Source organism: Colius striatus, chromosome 7 (genome assembly GCF_028858725.1).
Source record: "Colius striatus isolate bColStr4 chromosome 7, bColStr4.1.hap1, whole genome shotgun sequence".
In the NCBI taxonomy this organism is placed as follows: Eukaryota; Metazoa; Chordata; class Aves; order Coliiformes; family Coliidae; genus Colius; species Colius striatus.
The window spans coordinates 100,618-113,150 of NC_084765.1; the positions used below are offsets into that span (position 1 = coordinate 100,618).

At 66.6% G+C, this 12,533-nt stretch overlaps 2 protein-coding genes across 5 annotated transcripts in view; one reads left to right on the forward strand and one right to left on the reverse strand.

Moving 5' to 3' along the window:
- Positions 1–274: 274 nt before the first annotated feature.
- SYT12 (synaptotagmin 12) lies at positions 275–6,694 on the forward strand. Its single transcript, XM_062000383.1, has 7 exons — positions 275–350; positions 1,614–1,807; positions 2,077–2,469; positions 5,425–5,640; positions 5,727–5,847; positions 6,058–6,191; positions 6,521–6,694. Exons 1-7 carry the CDS (start codon positions 314–316, stop codon positions 6,692–6,694), a joined length of 1,269 nt encoding a protein of 422 aa, XP_061856367.1. The 5' UTR covers positions 275–313.
- A 1,881-nt stretch (positions 6,695–8,575) lies between these two features.
- The window catches only part of IGHMBP2 (immunoglobulin mu DNA binding protein 2), a 33,872-nt gene continuing 29,914 nt past the window's right edge, over positions 8,576–12,533 (reverse strand). For 2 of the 4 annotated variants that reach the window (XM_062000021.1, XM_062000019.1), the window contains 3 exons: positions 10,244–11,275; positions 9,584–9,778; positions 8,576–9,029 (listed from right to left, as the gene is read on the reverse strand). In XM_062000021.1, the coding sequence (XP_061856005.1) occupies positions 8,713–9,029; positions 9,584–9,778; positions 10,244–11,275 (1,544 nt within the window). In that variant the 3' untranslated portion in view covers positions 8,576–8,712. The remainder of the gene's footprint in view (positions 9,030–9,583; positions 9,779–10,243; positions 11,276–12,533) is intronic. The other 2 variants (XM_062000020.1, XM_062000022.1) reach the window with 2 other exon arrangements.

Sequence of the window (12,533 nt, forward strand, 5' to 3'; positions counted from 1 at the left end):
AAAACGTCACCGGTTTAACGCTGCCGAGCTAAATCGTGTGGCTCTGCATCTCGGCGTGGCCCCTCTCCCGGTTCCCGAGGGGGTTTCAGCCCCTTCTTCAGCTCCTCTTGTAGCGGCTGATGCGCTTCGGTACACGTTTGCTCTGTGATGGCAGAGGAGCCGAGGCCGGGAGCGATGGGGGGCGGGGGGGAGCGGCTCTTTAGCATCCCCGCTAAAAAAAACCCGGGAAGGCAGCTGTTTATAATGTTTTCCCTTTGTCCCCAGCCGCCGCGTCCCGCATTGCAGGCTGTCCCGCTAGCGCGGAGCGGCTGCCATGGACCACGGCCACCTCGGCAGATACCGCCTGAGCCGTGAGTACTTCGGAGCCAGCCCCAGGGGAGGGGTTTGGGGCAGAGCGGGCCGGGGCTCGCTCGCTGCCGGAGGAACACTTGGCTGCACACCCGGGCTGGTTTCAGTCCGAGGCTTAAAACTCCCCGAGCATCCCACCGTCGGGTGCGAGTGGGCAGCGGGATCCCGGCTGCGCTGGGGTTTGCGCCTGGAGTCAGCGTAGGAACCACTAAAGGGTTCTTTTGCTCCCCACCTCAGCCGTGGCAGGAGCGTGTGAGCTCCTTCGAGCCGGAGGCGCCTCCGGAGTGCCCCAGAAAGCCGCGGAGCTTCAGATAAATCCCATCAACCCCGTCCCTCTGCAGCCCGTGGGGTTCGGGCTGGACGGAGGCAGCAGGACCCGGGTCCCCCCTCCCCGAGGCTTTAACCCCTGAGACCTCTCTGGGGTGCTGCTGGCCCTCCGGAGAGATCTGTCGCTCTGCGTGCCAGCAGTCGGCTCGTTTCCACCCGTCCCCTCGCTGTCTCCGGCCGGGGGGGGCTGTGGGGAGGACGGAGCGGGCTGAGCCCCGCGTGGGCTCATCCCGGCTCGGAAGCTGCCGCCGAAGGAGGGAGCGGGCGGTGTGACGCGGGAGGACTCCCCGGCAGCGCTCGGCAACGAGAAGTCTTCCTCCCCCCGCCCCGTTCTGTGCGTTACGCGGAGCGTTGGCTCAGTCGCGGCTGTGCCGGCGGCTGCTGCAATGCAGCAGCAACCGCTCCGTGTGCCCGCCGCGAGCCCCGGCTTTTTCCTCCCTGGATCGCACCCGCAGCGCTTATGGGGCTTCCCCCCCCGGCTTAAAAAAGCGTTTTGTTCCTTTTTTTCCCATCGCTGGGTTTTCTTGGCGTCCCCAGCCCGCGGGAAGCCGGGATGTCCCTGCAGGGGAAGGGGCGATGCAGCCGTGCCCTGGGCACGTCTGAGAGAGGGATGGGGCCGTGCTGGTGAGGGGACCCCCCGGGACCCCTGCGGGGGAGCGGGCAGCAGCTCACTGATCTGCCCTCTGCGCTGGGGGTGGGGGCTGGCACACACACCCCTCCCCGCAAAGCACAGTCAGGGCTGGCATGTTTTCGGCTCGCAAAGCTGCTGCCAAAGGGCTGCCCTTTGCTGCCCACCCCAGGGGGACACTGCGGCTTCTCACCGCCCCCCCTGGCCCGACCCTGTCCCATTAGCTTCGAGCTGGGTCTCTGGAGGGGGAGCAGCAGCGGATGAAGCCCGTGCCCGTGGTCGTCTCACGCTGCCTCTCGCCCCCTCGCAGCCACCAGCAGCCCCCCAAGGTGGGAGATCGGCATCTACGCCGCCGGCGCCTTGGTGCTGCTCGGCGTGGCCGCCCTCAACCTCTGGAAGCTCTGGCGCTCCGGCACGTACCCGGCCCCTTCCCCCTTCCCCAACTACGACTTCCGATACCTGGAGCAAAAGTACGGGGCGACGTATTCAGATGCCAAGCACAAGGTAAAGGGGCAGCGAGAGCAGCTCAGCGCCTTTCCCCCGGCCACACGCGGGGTGCTGGAGGGGCTGGAGCGTCCTCTCATGGGGGTGACGCCACGGGCAGGGGCCCGGTGCTGCAGGGGGGGCATCTTGAGCCTGAGCAGGGGCTGTGCTGCATCCAAACTGGCAGCAGCACCGGCACATCCCACCCCTGCCCGGCTCCTGCCCGGCTCCTGCCCGGCTCCTGCCCGCAGAGGGTCCCATCTCTGCGTTTTCCTCTCCCTGTCCCGCAGCGAGGGGCGGCCCCGGGCTCGCAGAGGCCGCTGGAGAAACCCTCCCCCAGCCGCAGGAGCAGCCTGAGGGCCGACGACACCTTCGAGAGCATCAACGAGCTGGGGAGCCTGGAGCTGATGAGCAAAGACCTGGGCTTGGCCCACTACGGCCCTCTGAAGAAATCCATCTCGGCCGACTCCCTCAGCTCCATCTCGTCCATCGGGAACAACTTCGGGCAGGACTTCACGGTGGGGCAGGTGGAGGTGTCGCTGGAGTACGACCGAAGGGCAGCCGCGCTGCACGTGACGCTGCTGCAGGGCAAGGACCTGCTGGAGAAGGACGACGCTCGCTTCGAGTCCTGCTTCATGCGCATCAGCCTCCTCCCGGCCGAGCAGATCGTCGGCATCTCCCGGGTGAGCCGCGAGCCCCTCGGCACCGACCCTCTGTGAGCCCCTTGGGCACCGACCCTCTGTGAGCCCCTCGGGCATCGACCCTCTGTGAGCCCCTTGGGCACCGACCCTCTGTGAGCCCCTCGGGCACCGACCCTCTGTGAGCCCCTCGGGGCTCTGACCCTCCGTGAGCCCCTCGGGCACCGACCCTCCGTGAGCCCCTCGGGCACCGACCCTCTGTGAGCCCCTTGGCACCGACCCTCCGTGAGCCCCTCGGGCACCGACCCTCTGTGAGCCCCTTGGGCACTGACCCTCCGTGAGCCCCTCGCCACACGGAGCCGGCTACAGCCTTTGCTCCCCGGGCTCTGAGCTCCCCAGGACAGTGCTGGAGCCTGGGCACTGGGGAGGTCTGGGCACGCTGGGGCTGGGAGCGGTTGGCCCCAGTTCTGTGCTGTAAGGGGGGCGTCTCGGGTGGGTTTGTTCATCAGAGCCCTGGCAGGGACAGAGGCTTCTCCCCCTTGCCTGCCACGTGCAGTTTGTCACCTCTGTGTGGCTTGTGGCAAGTTTTCCTGCTCGACTTTCCCTGCTCCAGGGGCTGGGGGTGGTGCAGAAGGTGGAGGAAGCGTCCCGGGGTGGGATTTGAGGAGAGGCAGCGTTTTGGGCACGTGCTGCTGGTGTCCTGCCGTGTCCCCAGCACCCAGCTCGCCCACAGCCGCCTCTCCCTTCTGCAGCAGCCACAGACCTGGAGCCAGAGGTGTTTTGGGGATGAAACCTGCCTTTTGAAGTGCCCCAAAAGCTGCTCTGAGCAAGCAGGAGCCTCACTTTCCCTTCAGCAGCTGCTTTTATCCCAAGCTCGGGGTCAGGCAGTTTGATTTAATCAGGATATTACATAAAGGAGCCGACAGCAGCAGGAGGATTCATCCTGCTAAAGCAACCTTTGCACGGGGGTGGAGGTACCGTTGCAGCGAGCACAAACCTGCCGCCTTCCAAACGTTTAAGACCCTTCTTCCATCCAGAGCTCAGGCTCCTGGTTTATGCTCTGGAGATATTTATTATCTAGCATCATTGTGTACAACTGACCAGCGCTCTTCACCCTCCTTTGCCATCCTGAGACAAGCCATGAAGGTGCAGCGGGGTCTCCCCCGTTAATGCTCCTCAGTACTTATGGTTTGTGTTGGATCTAAGTAGCAGCTGAGGCTCCCCTTGTGCCTTTCATCCAGAGATCCTGCATCACAACGTTGGCTGCAGGCACACAGACACCAGGGCTGTAAGGCAGAGCGCTGCAAACCCGCTCTTCACATCCCAGTATCTCTGCCCCCGGGACTCTGGAGGTCAGGGGTACCCTGTGGGAGGGTTCCCAGTGTTCCCAGTGTGGGATCCCCCTGGGAAGGGGGTGGCAGAGAGCTGCCTCCTGAGCTCCTCCCATCCTTCATCCCAGGGATGGGGCACGTCCAGGAGCAGACAGAAGGATGTGAGAATGTCCTTGGACTGAGAGGAACCGTGTCCCTGCTGCTGCTGGGCAGCCTGGGCGGCTCTTGGGGGGCTGAGGGCTGGTGGGTTTGGGGCTGACCCCCCTGGTCCTGCAGTGGGATCTGTTTCCCACCCACAGCACATGGGTTGGAGGGGGGGTGCTGTGGGGAGCTGATGGCTCTGCTTTGCTCTGCACCATCCAGGGCTGAGGCTTCTGTCCCCTGCTCCTCAGCACAAAGCCCTGGTTTGCAGGCAGCACCTTGGATGCTGACAGAAATAGGGCTGCAGGAGGGGAAAAACGGTCTCTAAAGCCACAGTTTCAGAGCAGTTCCCTCACCGGTGCTTTGGGACCAGGCAGGGACCAGCACTCCGCAGGATGAGGCCCTGAGGAACTGCTGCTGTGTTTGCTTCACGTGAATGATGTGAGGTAGAGACAGAATTGGGCAAAAAGCAGGGTTTAGGCAGGTTTAGAGGTTGAGAAGCTCATTGTGTCCAGCTCGGAGAGGGGCTGAGGGTTACACTCCCCCTCAGCCAAATCAAATCTTGCAGCCTGGCGCGTCTGAGCTGGCCACAGCCTTGAGCCCCAGGGACAGGGCTGCTCAGCTCCTGCACCTGAGAGCACCAGAGCAACCCACTCTGTAATTAAAAGAATTAACAGGCAATGGGACAGGTCACAGCCCCTGTTTTCTCCCAATTGCTGAGTGGCTGCTGCGGTCAGGTGGGAAACAACCACTGTGGCCACAGAGGCTGAGACCTCCCCTCCCAGCCCTCCGGGTGGGCAACGTCCTGCCTGTGCTGCCCTGAAGCTGGTGAGAGGAACAATCCCCCTCTCCACAGTGGGTGTCGGGATGACCCCCTCCCTGTGGTGGGTGCCAGGACCATCCGCTCCCCACAGTGGTTCCAGGACCATCCCCTCCACCATCCCCTCCCCACAGTGGTTCCAGGACCATCCCCTCCACCATCCCCTCCCCATGCTGGGTGCTGGGACCATCCCCTCCCCGCGGTGGTTCCAGGACTGTCCCCTCCACCATCCCCTCCGCGCGGTGGGTGCCAGGACCATCCCCTCCTCATGGTGGGTTCCAGGACCATCCCCTCCTCATGGTGGGTTCCAGGACCGTCCCCTCCCCACGGTGGGTGCTGGGACCATCCCCTCCCTGTGGTGGTTCCAGGTCCGTCCCCTCCACCATCCCCTCCTCATGGTGGGCTCCAGGACCATCCCCTCCACCATCCCCTCCCCGTGGTGGTTCCAGGACCGTCCCCTCCACCATCCCCTCCCCACGGTGGGTGCCAGGACCATCCCCTCCCCACGGTGGTTCCAGGACCATCCCCTCCCCACGGTGGGTGCCAGGACCATCCCCTCCCCGCGGTGGTTCCAGGACCATCCCCTCCCCACGGTGGGTGCCAGGACCATCCCCTCCCCACGGTGGTTCCAGGACCATCCCCTCCCCACGGTGGGTGCCAGGACCATCCCCTCCCCGCGGTGGTTCCAGGACGTCCCCTCCCGCGCAGGTGCAGCGCAGCGCCGGTGCCGTGGCCTTTGACGAGCGCTTCTCGGTGCCGCTGGACCCCGCGGCGCTGGGTGACCACGCTCTGCGCTTCTCGGCCTTCGGCGTGGACGAGGACGAGCGCAGCGTCAGCACCGGGCTGGCCGAGCTCAGGCTGTCAGACCTGGACCTTCCGGCACGGCCCTTCAGCGCCTGGCTGTACCTGCAGGACACGAACAAGGCGAGCTGGGGGGAAGGGGGGTGGTCTGCCTGTCACCCCCACCCCGGGGTCTGGGGGGTTTGGGTGACGGGTGGCGTGTCCCACAGGCGCTGGACACGGTGGGGGAGATCCTGCTGTCCCTCAGCTACCTGCCCACGGCCGAGCGCCTGACGGTGGTGGTGGTCAAAGCCAAGAACCTCGTGTGGAGCAACGGCAAAGCGACCGCAGGTGAGGGGGGTGCGGGGGGTCCTGGGGCTGCTGCGGGCTGGGCCTCATCCTGCTGCACCCTCCCGCGGGACACGGGTGCGTGTCGGAGCGGCCTCTGCTGGGGACGGACCCTGGCAGGGGCAAAGCAGAGGTGGCTTCCCCCCTTCCCCCGTGTCGCAGGGGGAATGTGCGAGTGACCGCAGGGCTCTTGTGTCCCCCCACCCCGAGCAGATCCCTTCGTCAAGGTGTACCTGCTGCAGGACGGGAGGAAGATCAGCAAGAAGAAGACAGCGGTGAAGAGGGACGACACCAACCCCGTGTTCAACGAGGCCATGATCTTCTCGGTGCCAGCCATCGTGCTCCAGGTCTGTCTCAGCCGGGGGGGCATGTCCCGCCGCTCCTCGAGGTCCTCAGACCCCTGGGAGGGCTTCCTGCGGTGTGAGGGGTCCCGGGGGCATGGCGGGAGCCGGGGGTGCCGTGTGCGTGGGTGGTTTGGCGGGACGGATGCTCGTGGGGGTACAGAGGGATGTGTGTGAGCAGGGTGGGGGCGGGATGGGCACGGGGGGGATGTGTGCGGACGGGTGGCACCGGTTGGTGTGTTGGGGAGGGGGTGTGGGGGTCGCACGGGTGGGTGTCAGCAGCGCCGGGGCCGCGCCGTGCCGGGGCCGCTGTGACGGGCTGGTGTGGCCGGCAGGATCTGTCCCTGCGGGTGACGGTGGCCGAGTGCGGCGAGGACGGCCACGCCGACAACACGGGACACGTGCTGATCGGCCCCGCGGCCGGCAGGACCGGCGTCACGCACTGGAACCAGATGCTGGCCACGCTCAGGAAGCCCGTCTCCATGTGGCACCCGCTCCGGAGGAACTAGGCTGGGCCGGGGGGAGCCCGGGCTGTCCCGGCACGGAGCTGTCCCGGCACGGAGCTGCCCCGGCCCCGAGCTGCCCCGGCACGGAGCTGTCCCGGCCCCGAGCTGCCCCGGCACGGAGCTGTCCCGGCACGGAGCTGTCCCGGCACGGACGGGGCTCAGTCCGTCAGGAGCCGCTGCGGACCGCGCCGGTAGAGCCCCGCGGGTCGGGCCGGGCCGGGCCGGGCTTCCCGGGGGCTCCCAAGGCACCCGCAGAACCGAGCGGCTCCTGGTCCGCGCTGTCCCCGCTCCGGCCGCTCCCGCATGCGCTGGGGGCTGCGGCCAGGCCAAAACCCGCCCCGAGAGGAGCCCAAAACCCGTCCCAGAGGAGCCCAAACCCGCCCCGACCCCGTCCACCGCCCCCGAGCCCGGCGGGGAGGGCTCCTGGGGAGGGGGCGCTGGGAAGGTGCGTTTGGCGGAATGGGGGTTGATAAAGTGCCACCCAGCGTTGTTCCTCTCGCGTGTGCGTGGGGTTTGTGTCGGGATCTTGGTGTGCTGCCCCGGGGCTGGAATGGTTCCAGCGAGAATGGAAACGGGGAGAGGCGACGGCACAAAAAGCAGGTTGGGCTGCAGGTGGGTTTTCCCCGCCCTTGCTCACGCTCGGTGAATCTGGGCCGGTCTCTCTGAGGGCTGCAGGGTGTCTGCACCTGAGCAGCGGTGGAGGGCTGTGAGGAGCATCCCCCTGGCAGGGGCTGGCGGGCCGAGCCCAGGCTGGGAGCTCAGGGCTGTTTGCAGGGGCTGAGCCTGGTCAGGGATGGGGCTGCTTGAATGAAAGAAGGGGTGAATGAGCCGTGTAGCCCCGGTTGGTGCCCCCACAGCTGAGGTACCTGAGCTGGCTGCAGCTCTCCTGCCTGCTCCGCTGCTGTGACTCCCCCTCTGCAGCCCCTCGCTGCTCCCTTCCCCAGCCCGTGCTCAGCACCGCTCACCAAGGCACAGATTGGCCTCTCCCACACTCTGTCCCTCCTCCTCCTCCTCCTCCCCGTTTCTCTCCGGGAGCCCCAGGGCCCATCTGTCGCCGTGGAGCCGGGGCCAAGAGCTGAGGGAGGTTGGGGGCAGGTCGGGTCTGCCCGGGGCAGGGGCGGCACGGGGAGGAGTTTCTGAAGGATGAGCCTTCCTGAGACATGAGCAAGGTGGGCTTTTTGGGAAGCTGTTCACAGCTGGGCCTAACAGGTTTGGTGAGCTTATTAGCTGATCCCATCCAGCACCCGGGATGAGACAGCCCCAGCCCTCGCAGGCTGCCGAGCCCTGGGTCGGGAGGAGATGAGCTGTGCCCTGCCCCAGCGCCGAGACCAGCTGTGGGCAATGCAGGAGATGCTCAGCCCCAAAACGATGAGGCATGTGCAGCTGGGGGCTTTTCACTGAGCCCCTCTCCAGCCCAGCCTCTGCAGAAGCAGCTCAGCACCTTTTCCTCCAGGCTGCGTGTGCACAAGCTGTGGCTGCCTGAGCTGCTCCTCGGGGGCTGCAGAGTCGACGGGAAACAACGCGGGACACGGATGAGTTTTGGGGGGCACAGGCTCCCTCCTGCCTGAGGGGGCTGCACAGAGCTCCGTGGCCGTGCCCTGCCTTCGCCTCCCTGCTGGGGCTCTCCCCGGGGGCACGGGGCTCTGCAGGAGGGGCAGGGAAACGCAACGGGGCCGTGGGCAGGGGGCGGCTGCGGGGACGGGGGTGGGAGCAGCCGCGGGCAGGGCAGCGCTGAGCCGGGGTGCAGCCCCCTCCGGGCCGGCTGCACGGAGCTGCAGCGGCCGTTTTGTGCCCTGCTCCGGGAGCAGACGGTCCCTGGGGGGTCCCTGCCCACAGCCCTTCATCCCCTCACCGCGGCAGGAACCAACAGCACAAGCCCAGCCGCAGCCCAGTGCCTTGTGTTTAATGTCTCTCTGGTGTCCCCAGCCCTCCGTGCACAGCCCCAGCTCCCTGTGCACAGCTCCCACTCTGCCGAGGAGGGGAACAGGGACAAAGCTGCTCCCCTTCCCCTGCCCTCGCCTTCAGGAGCCCCGGGCACAGCTTATCCGGGCTGCCTGGCCCAAAAAGGAGAGCTCCCTCTCCCCTGGGGCTCGGCCCAGCCCGACCCCTGGCTCCCAGCTTACACCCCCGGCATTCCCACCCTTCATTTCTCCTTCTCTTTCCTTTTGCTCTTCCTCTGGCTGCTCAGGTCGCTGAGTTTCTTGTCCAGGCGCCGCTGCAGGTGAGCTCTCCTGGCCGGGTCCAGGGGCTTGTCCCTGGGGCTGCTCCCGGGGCAAAGCCCGTCCCTGCGGAGCTGCTGCCGGGCCTGGGCCTTGGCCTTCTCCCCACAGCCGTGCACCTGGGGGGCACAGAACGGGCACTGGGGTCAGAACAGGCACTGGGGGGCACAGAATGGGCACTGGGGTCACACTGAGCACGGGGAGGTGGGGGAGCAGGCACTGGGGTCAGAATGGGCACTGGGGAGGGAATGGGCACTGGAGTCAGAATGGGCACTGGGAGGTGGGGGAACAGGCACTGGAGTCAGAATGGGCACTGGGGAGGGAATGGGCACTGGCAGCCCAGGCCAGGGCTCCCTCACCTCAACAAGTTTCTCCGTGTGGGGAAGTGGGGCTGTTTGTGCTCCAGCCTGTGCCCATTCCCCTTGTCCTGTCACTGGGCACCACAGGAAAGCGTCCCCCCAGCCTCCTGACACCCACCCTTCAGGTTCTTGTGTGACTGAGGTGCCCCAGAGCTCAGCCTCCTCTCTTCAGCGCCAGGGCCGGGGAAAGGGCACAAAGCACGAGGGGAAAGGGATGTGCGGAGCCCACGTCCTCCCCTGCAGCGCTTTGTACGGGCAGCTCCAGCACAGCCCGGCCACAGGCTCCTGCTTTGCATTCCCGGCAGGGAACTCACCCCAGAGCCCTGCCCAGCCCCACGCGGGTACCTCGGGGAGCTGGTGCTGGAGGCAGAAGCAGGCGCTGCAGAGGGGGCAGAGCTGCCCCAGGGCCGTGGTCCTGCCCGTGCAGCCGGGGAAGCTGCAGGTGCCGGCAGCCGCCAGCACAGCGTCCAGGTCGTCCTCTGCCGCTCCGCTCCGGCCCGCTGCCTGTCCTGGGGAGGCCACGGGGAACACACACAGCCCTTCAGCCAGCTCCTGGGAGGGGGAGGCCACCCCCAGGGCAGCCTGCAGCTCCAGCCCGGGCTGCTGGGGAGCTGCCCTGGCTCCGCTTTCCCCTGCCTCTGCGGTTGGGAGGCAGCCGCCTCCTTCAGCGTGGGCCAGGTTCTCCCCCGGGTTCCCCTCCCTGCATTTGAGAGTCTCCAGTCTATCCCCCGAGCCTCTCCTCCAGGGAAAGGGTGCCTGTTTTAGTTTTCCCCTTAAGAAATGTGCCTCCAGAACCTCTCTCTCCCCCCGATGCTGCAGCCAGCTGATGCACAGGGCTGCCAGCTCCCATGGTCAGAGCTCCCCAGAAGCCAGGCTCCAGGCGTGCAGGCGAATCCCAAGGCCCGGGGGCAGAAGCTGGGGTCTGTTCCAGGGTTAACTGTCCTATTTGAGGAGAGATTCATCCTATGACTTACCTTTGCCTTTGCTTTTGTCTTTTTTCCTGCTGCTGCTGCTCTGAGGCTGGGCTCTGGGCTCCTGAGCCCTCCTGGCTGCCTCCTCCTCCCGCCTGGCTTTGTCCCTCTGAACTCTCTCCAGGTGCAGGGCTCTCAGGTCCACGTTCCCCCGGCCCTTGCTGCCTCCCCTGGGCGCTGCAGGGCCAGGAGCATCCTGGCTGGGGTCTGCAGGGCCAGGAGCGTCCTGGCTGGGGTCTGCAGGGCCAGGAGTGTCCTGGTTGGGGTTTGCAGGGCCAGGAGTGTCCTGGTTGGGGTCTGCAGGGACAGCAGCGTCCTGGCTGGGGTCTGCAGGGCCAGGAGCGTCCTGTCTGGTATTGGCAGGGACAGGAGTGTCCTGGCTGAGCTCTGCAGGGCTAGGAGCGTCCTGGCCGGGCTCTGCAGGGCCAGGAGTGTCCCGGCCAGGCCGTGGCTGTGTGCTGGGGCTGGTGCCAGTGGTTGCTGGGGGCTCGGGGGGCTCCTTCTTGCGCACGCTGAGGTACCGGGCGCTGCCCTGGCCGCTGCTGCCGTGCCACAGCCCCAGCTCCTCGGCCATCAGGTGCAGCAGCAGCCGCTGGTGGGAGCTGAGGCTTGGGGGGAAGTCCATCTGCCGCTCTGAGCTCTGCAGGAACGCCTCCAGCGTGGCCCTCAGCCCCTCGGCACCGTCCTCTGCCGCCGGGCTCCCGGTGCCGTGCCGGCCCTGCCGCGCCTCCGCCCGCCCGGCCGCCGCTCCGTGCCCATGGGCTTTGGTGGGCTGCGTGCGGGGGGCCTCGGGGGGCCGCGTGCGGGGGGCCGTGGGGGGCCTGGCAGCCACGGGGCCGTAGTTGGTGGGCGTGAGGTCGGGCAGGTACTCGAAGGCGCTGCGCAGCCGGCCGTGCCGCGTGATGTGCCGCAGCAGGCGCTGCAGCAGCGGCCGGCAGCTCAGCGTGCGGCTGTCGCACACCACGGCCACGTGGCGCCGGGCGCGGGTCACGGCCACGTTGATCCGCCGGTCGTCCCCCACAAAGCCGAGCTCACCTGCAGGGGGAGCAGGGGCAGCGCTGGCAGCGGGCACCGGGCCGGACGCAGGCCTGTGTCTGCGCGGGAACCCCCAGCGCCGGGGCTGGCAGGGCCCTGCAGAGCTGCCCCAGCCCCTGCTCCAGCAGCTTCCCCTGGCTCAGGGCGCACAGGAACGTGTCCAGCTGGGGTTGGAAACCTCCTGAGGAGCCTCCACACCCTCCCTGGGCAGCCTGGGCCAGGGCTCCCTCCCCTCAGCACCAAAGGACTTGCTCCTTGTCTTCAAGTGGAACTGTTTGTGTCCCAGCCTGTGCTTGTTCCCCCTTGTCCTGGCACTGGCCACCAGACCCCAAACACTGGCCTCAGCCTCCTGCCACCCACCCTGTAGGGACTGAGCAGCATTGCTGAGGTGCCCCTGAGCTCAGGCTTCTCTCCTGCAGCTGAGCAGCCCCAGGGCTGCAGCCTTTCCTCCTCACACATCCCCTCAGCATCTTGTAGCCCTGCCCTGGCCTCTCTTTGGTGACTGAAGGGTTGCTTGGCTGAAGGGCAGGAGTCAGCATTCACTGGTCTCTGGTCCCTGACTCGTGCTGTTACCTTCGTCTTCCTGCCTCTGTTCCCCACCCACAGGCCAGAGCCAGGGCCCCACTCAGCTCCCGGGGTTGGGAAGAGGATGGATGGCACGTGGAGAGGAGGGAGATCTCCCTGGTTGGCCCACGACACGAGGTGAGGCTGAGACCTGGCAGCAAATGCAACGTGGAGCAGCATGGGAGAGGCTCAGCTTGTGACAGAGGAGGAACTGCAGGTAAAGGAATAACCCCTGTGCCCTACAGCTCCCCCCTACCTGCCCCCAAACTCCCCTCTGGGCAGCTCTGCAAGGTTTGCTTCTGCTCTCTGCCTGTGCTCTCAAAGGAAAGCAGCAAGAGACGGCAAATGCAGAGCTGACTCAGTGAGGATCAGCTGGCAATGAAGGGTAGTGTGGGTGGCTTTTGAGTTTCCAGTTGTTGGGGATAGAGAGGAGGCTGCTTGGGAAGAAATGAAGGTCTCTGCCGGCGCAGTGAGCAGCCTGGCTCCAGCTCTGGCTCTGAGCAGGCTGCTGTGCGCTGCCTTTGGGGATCAGGCTGTGGCTCAGCCCCTCTCCGTGCTCTGCAGCTCACAGAACCATTCCCACTTTGTCTGGTGCGGTGTCAGCTGCCTGCAGGGGCGAGTCCGACCCCTCTGATCCGGCTGGGGGGCTGCAGCGGGATGGGCTGTGCTGGCCACGGTCCCTGCCCGCCTCTGA

What these genes read in the sequence shown, in the direction of transcription:
- SYT12 (XM_062000383.1), top strand. Translation starts at nt 314, where the DNA reads ATGGACCACGGCCACCTCGGCAGATACCGCCTGAGCC. An exon ending in AGATCGTCGGCATCTCCCGG is followed by an intron (nt 2,470 to 5,424) that starts GTGAGCCGCGAG and finishes CCTCCCGCGCAG; the next exon opens with GTGCAGCGCAGCGCCGGTGC. An exon ending in CAACGGCAAAGCGACCGCAG is followed by an intron (nt 5,848 to 6,057) that starts GTGAGGGGGGTG and finishes CACCCCGAGCAG; the next exon opens with ATCCCTTCGTCAAGGTGTAC.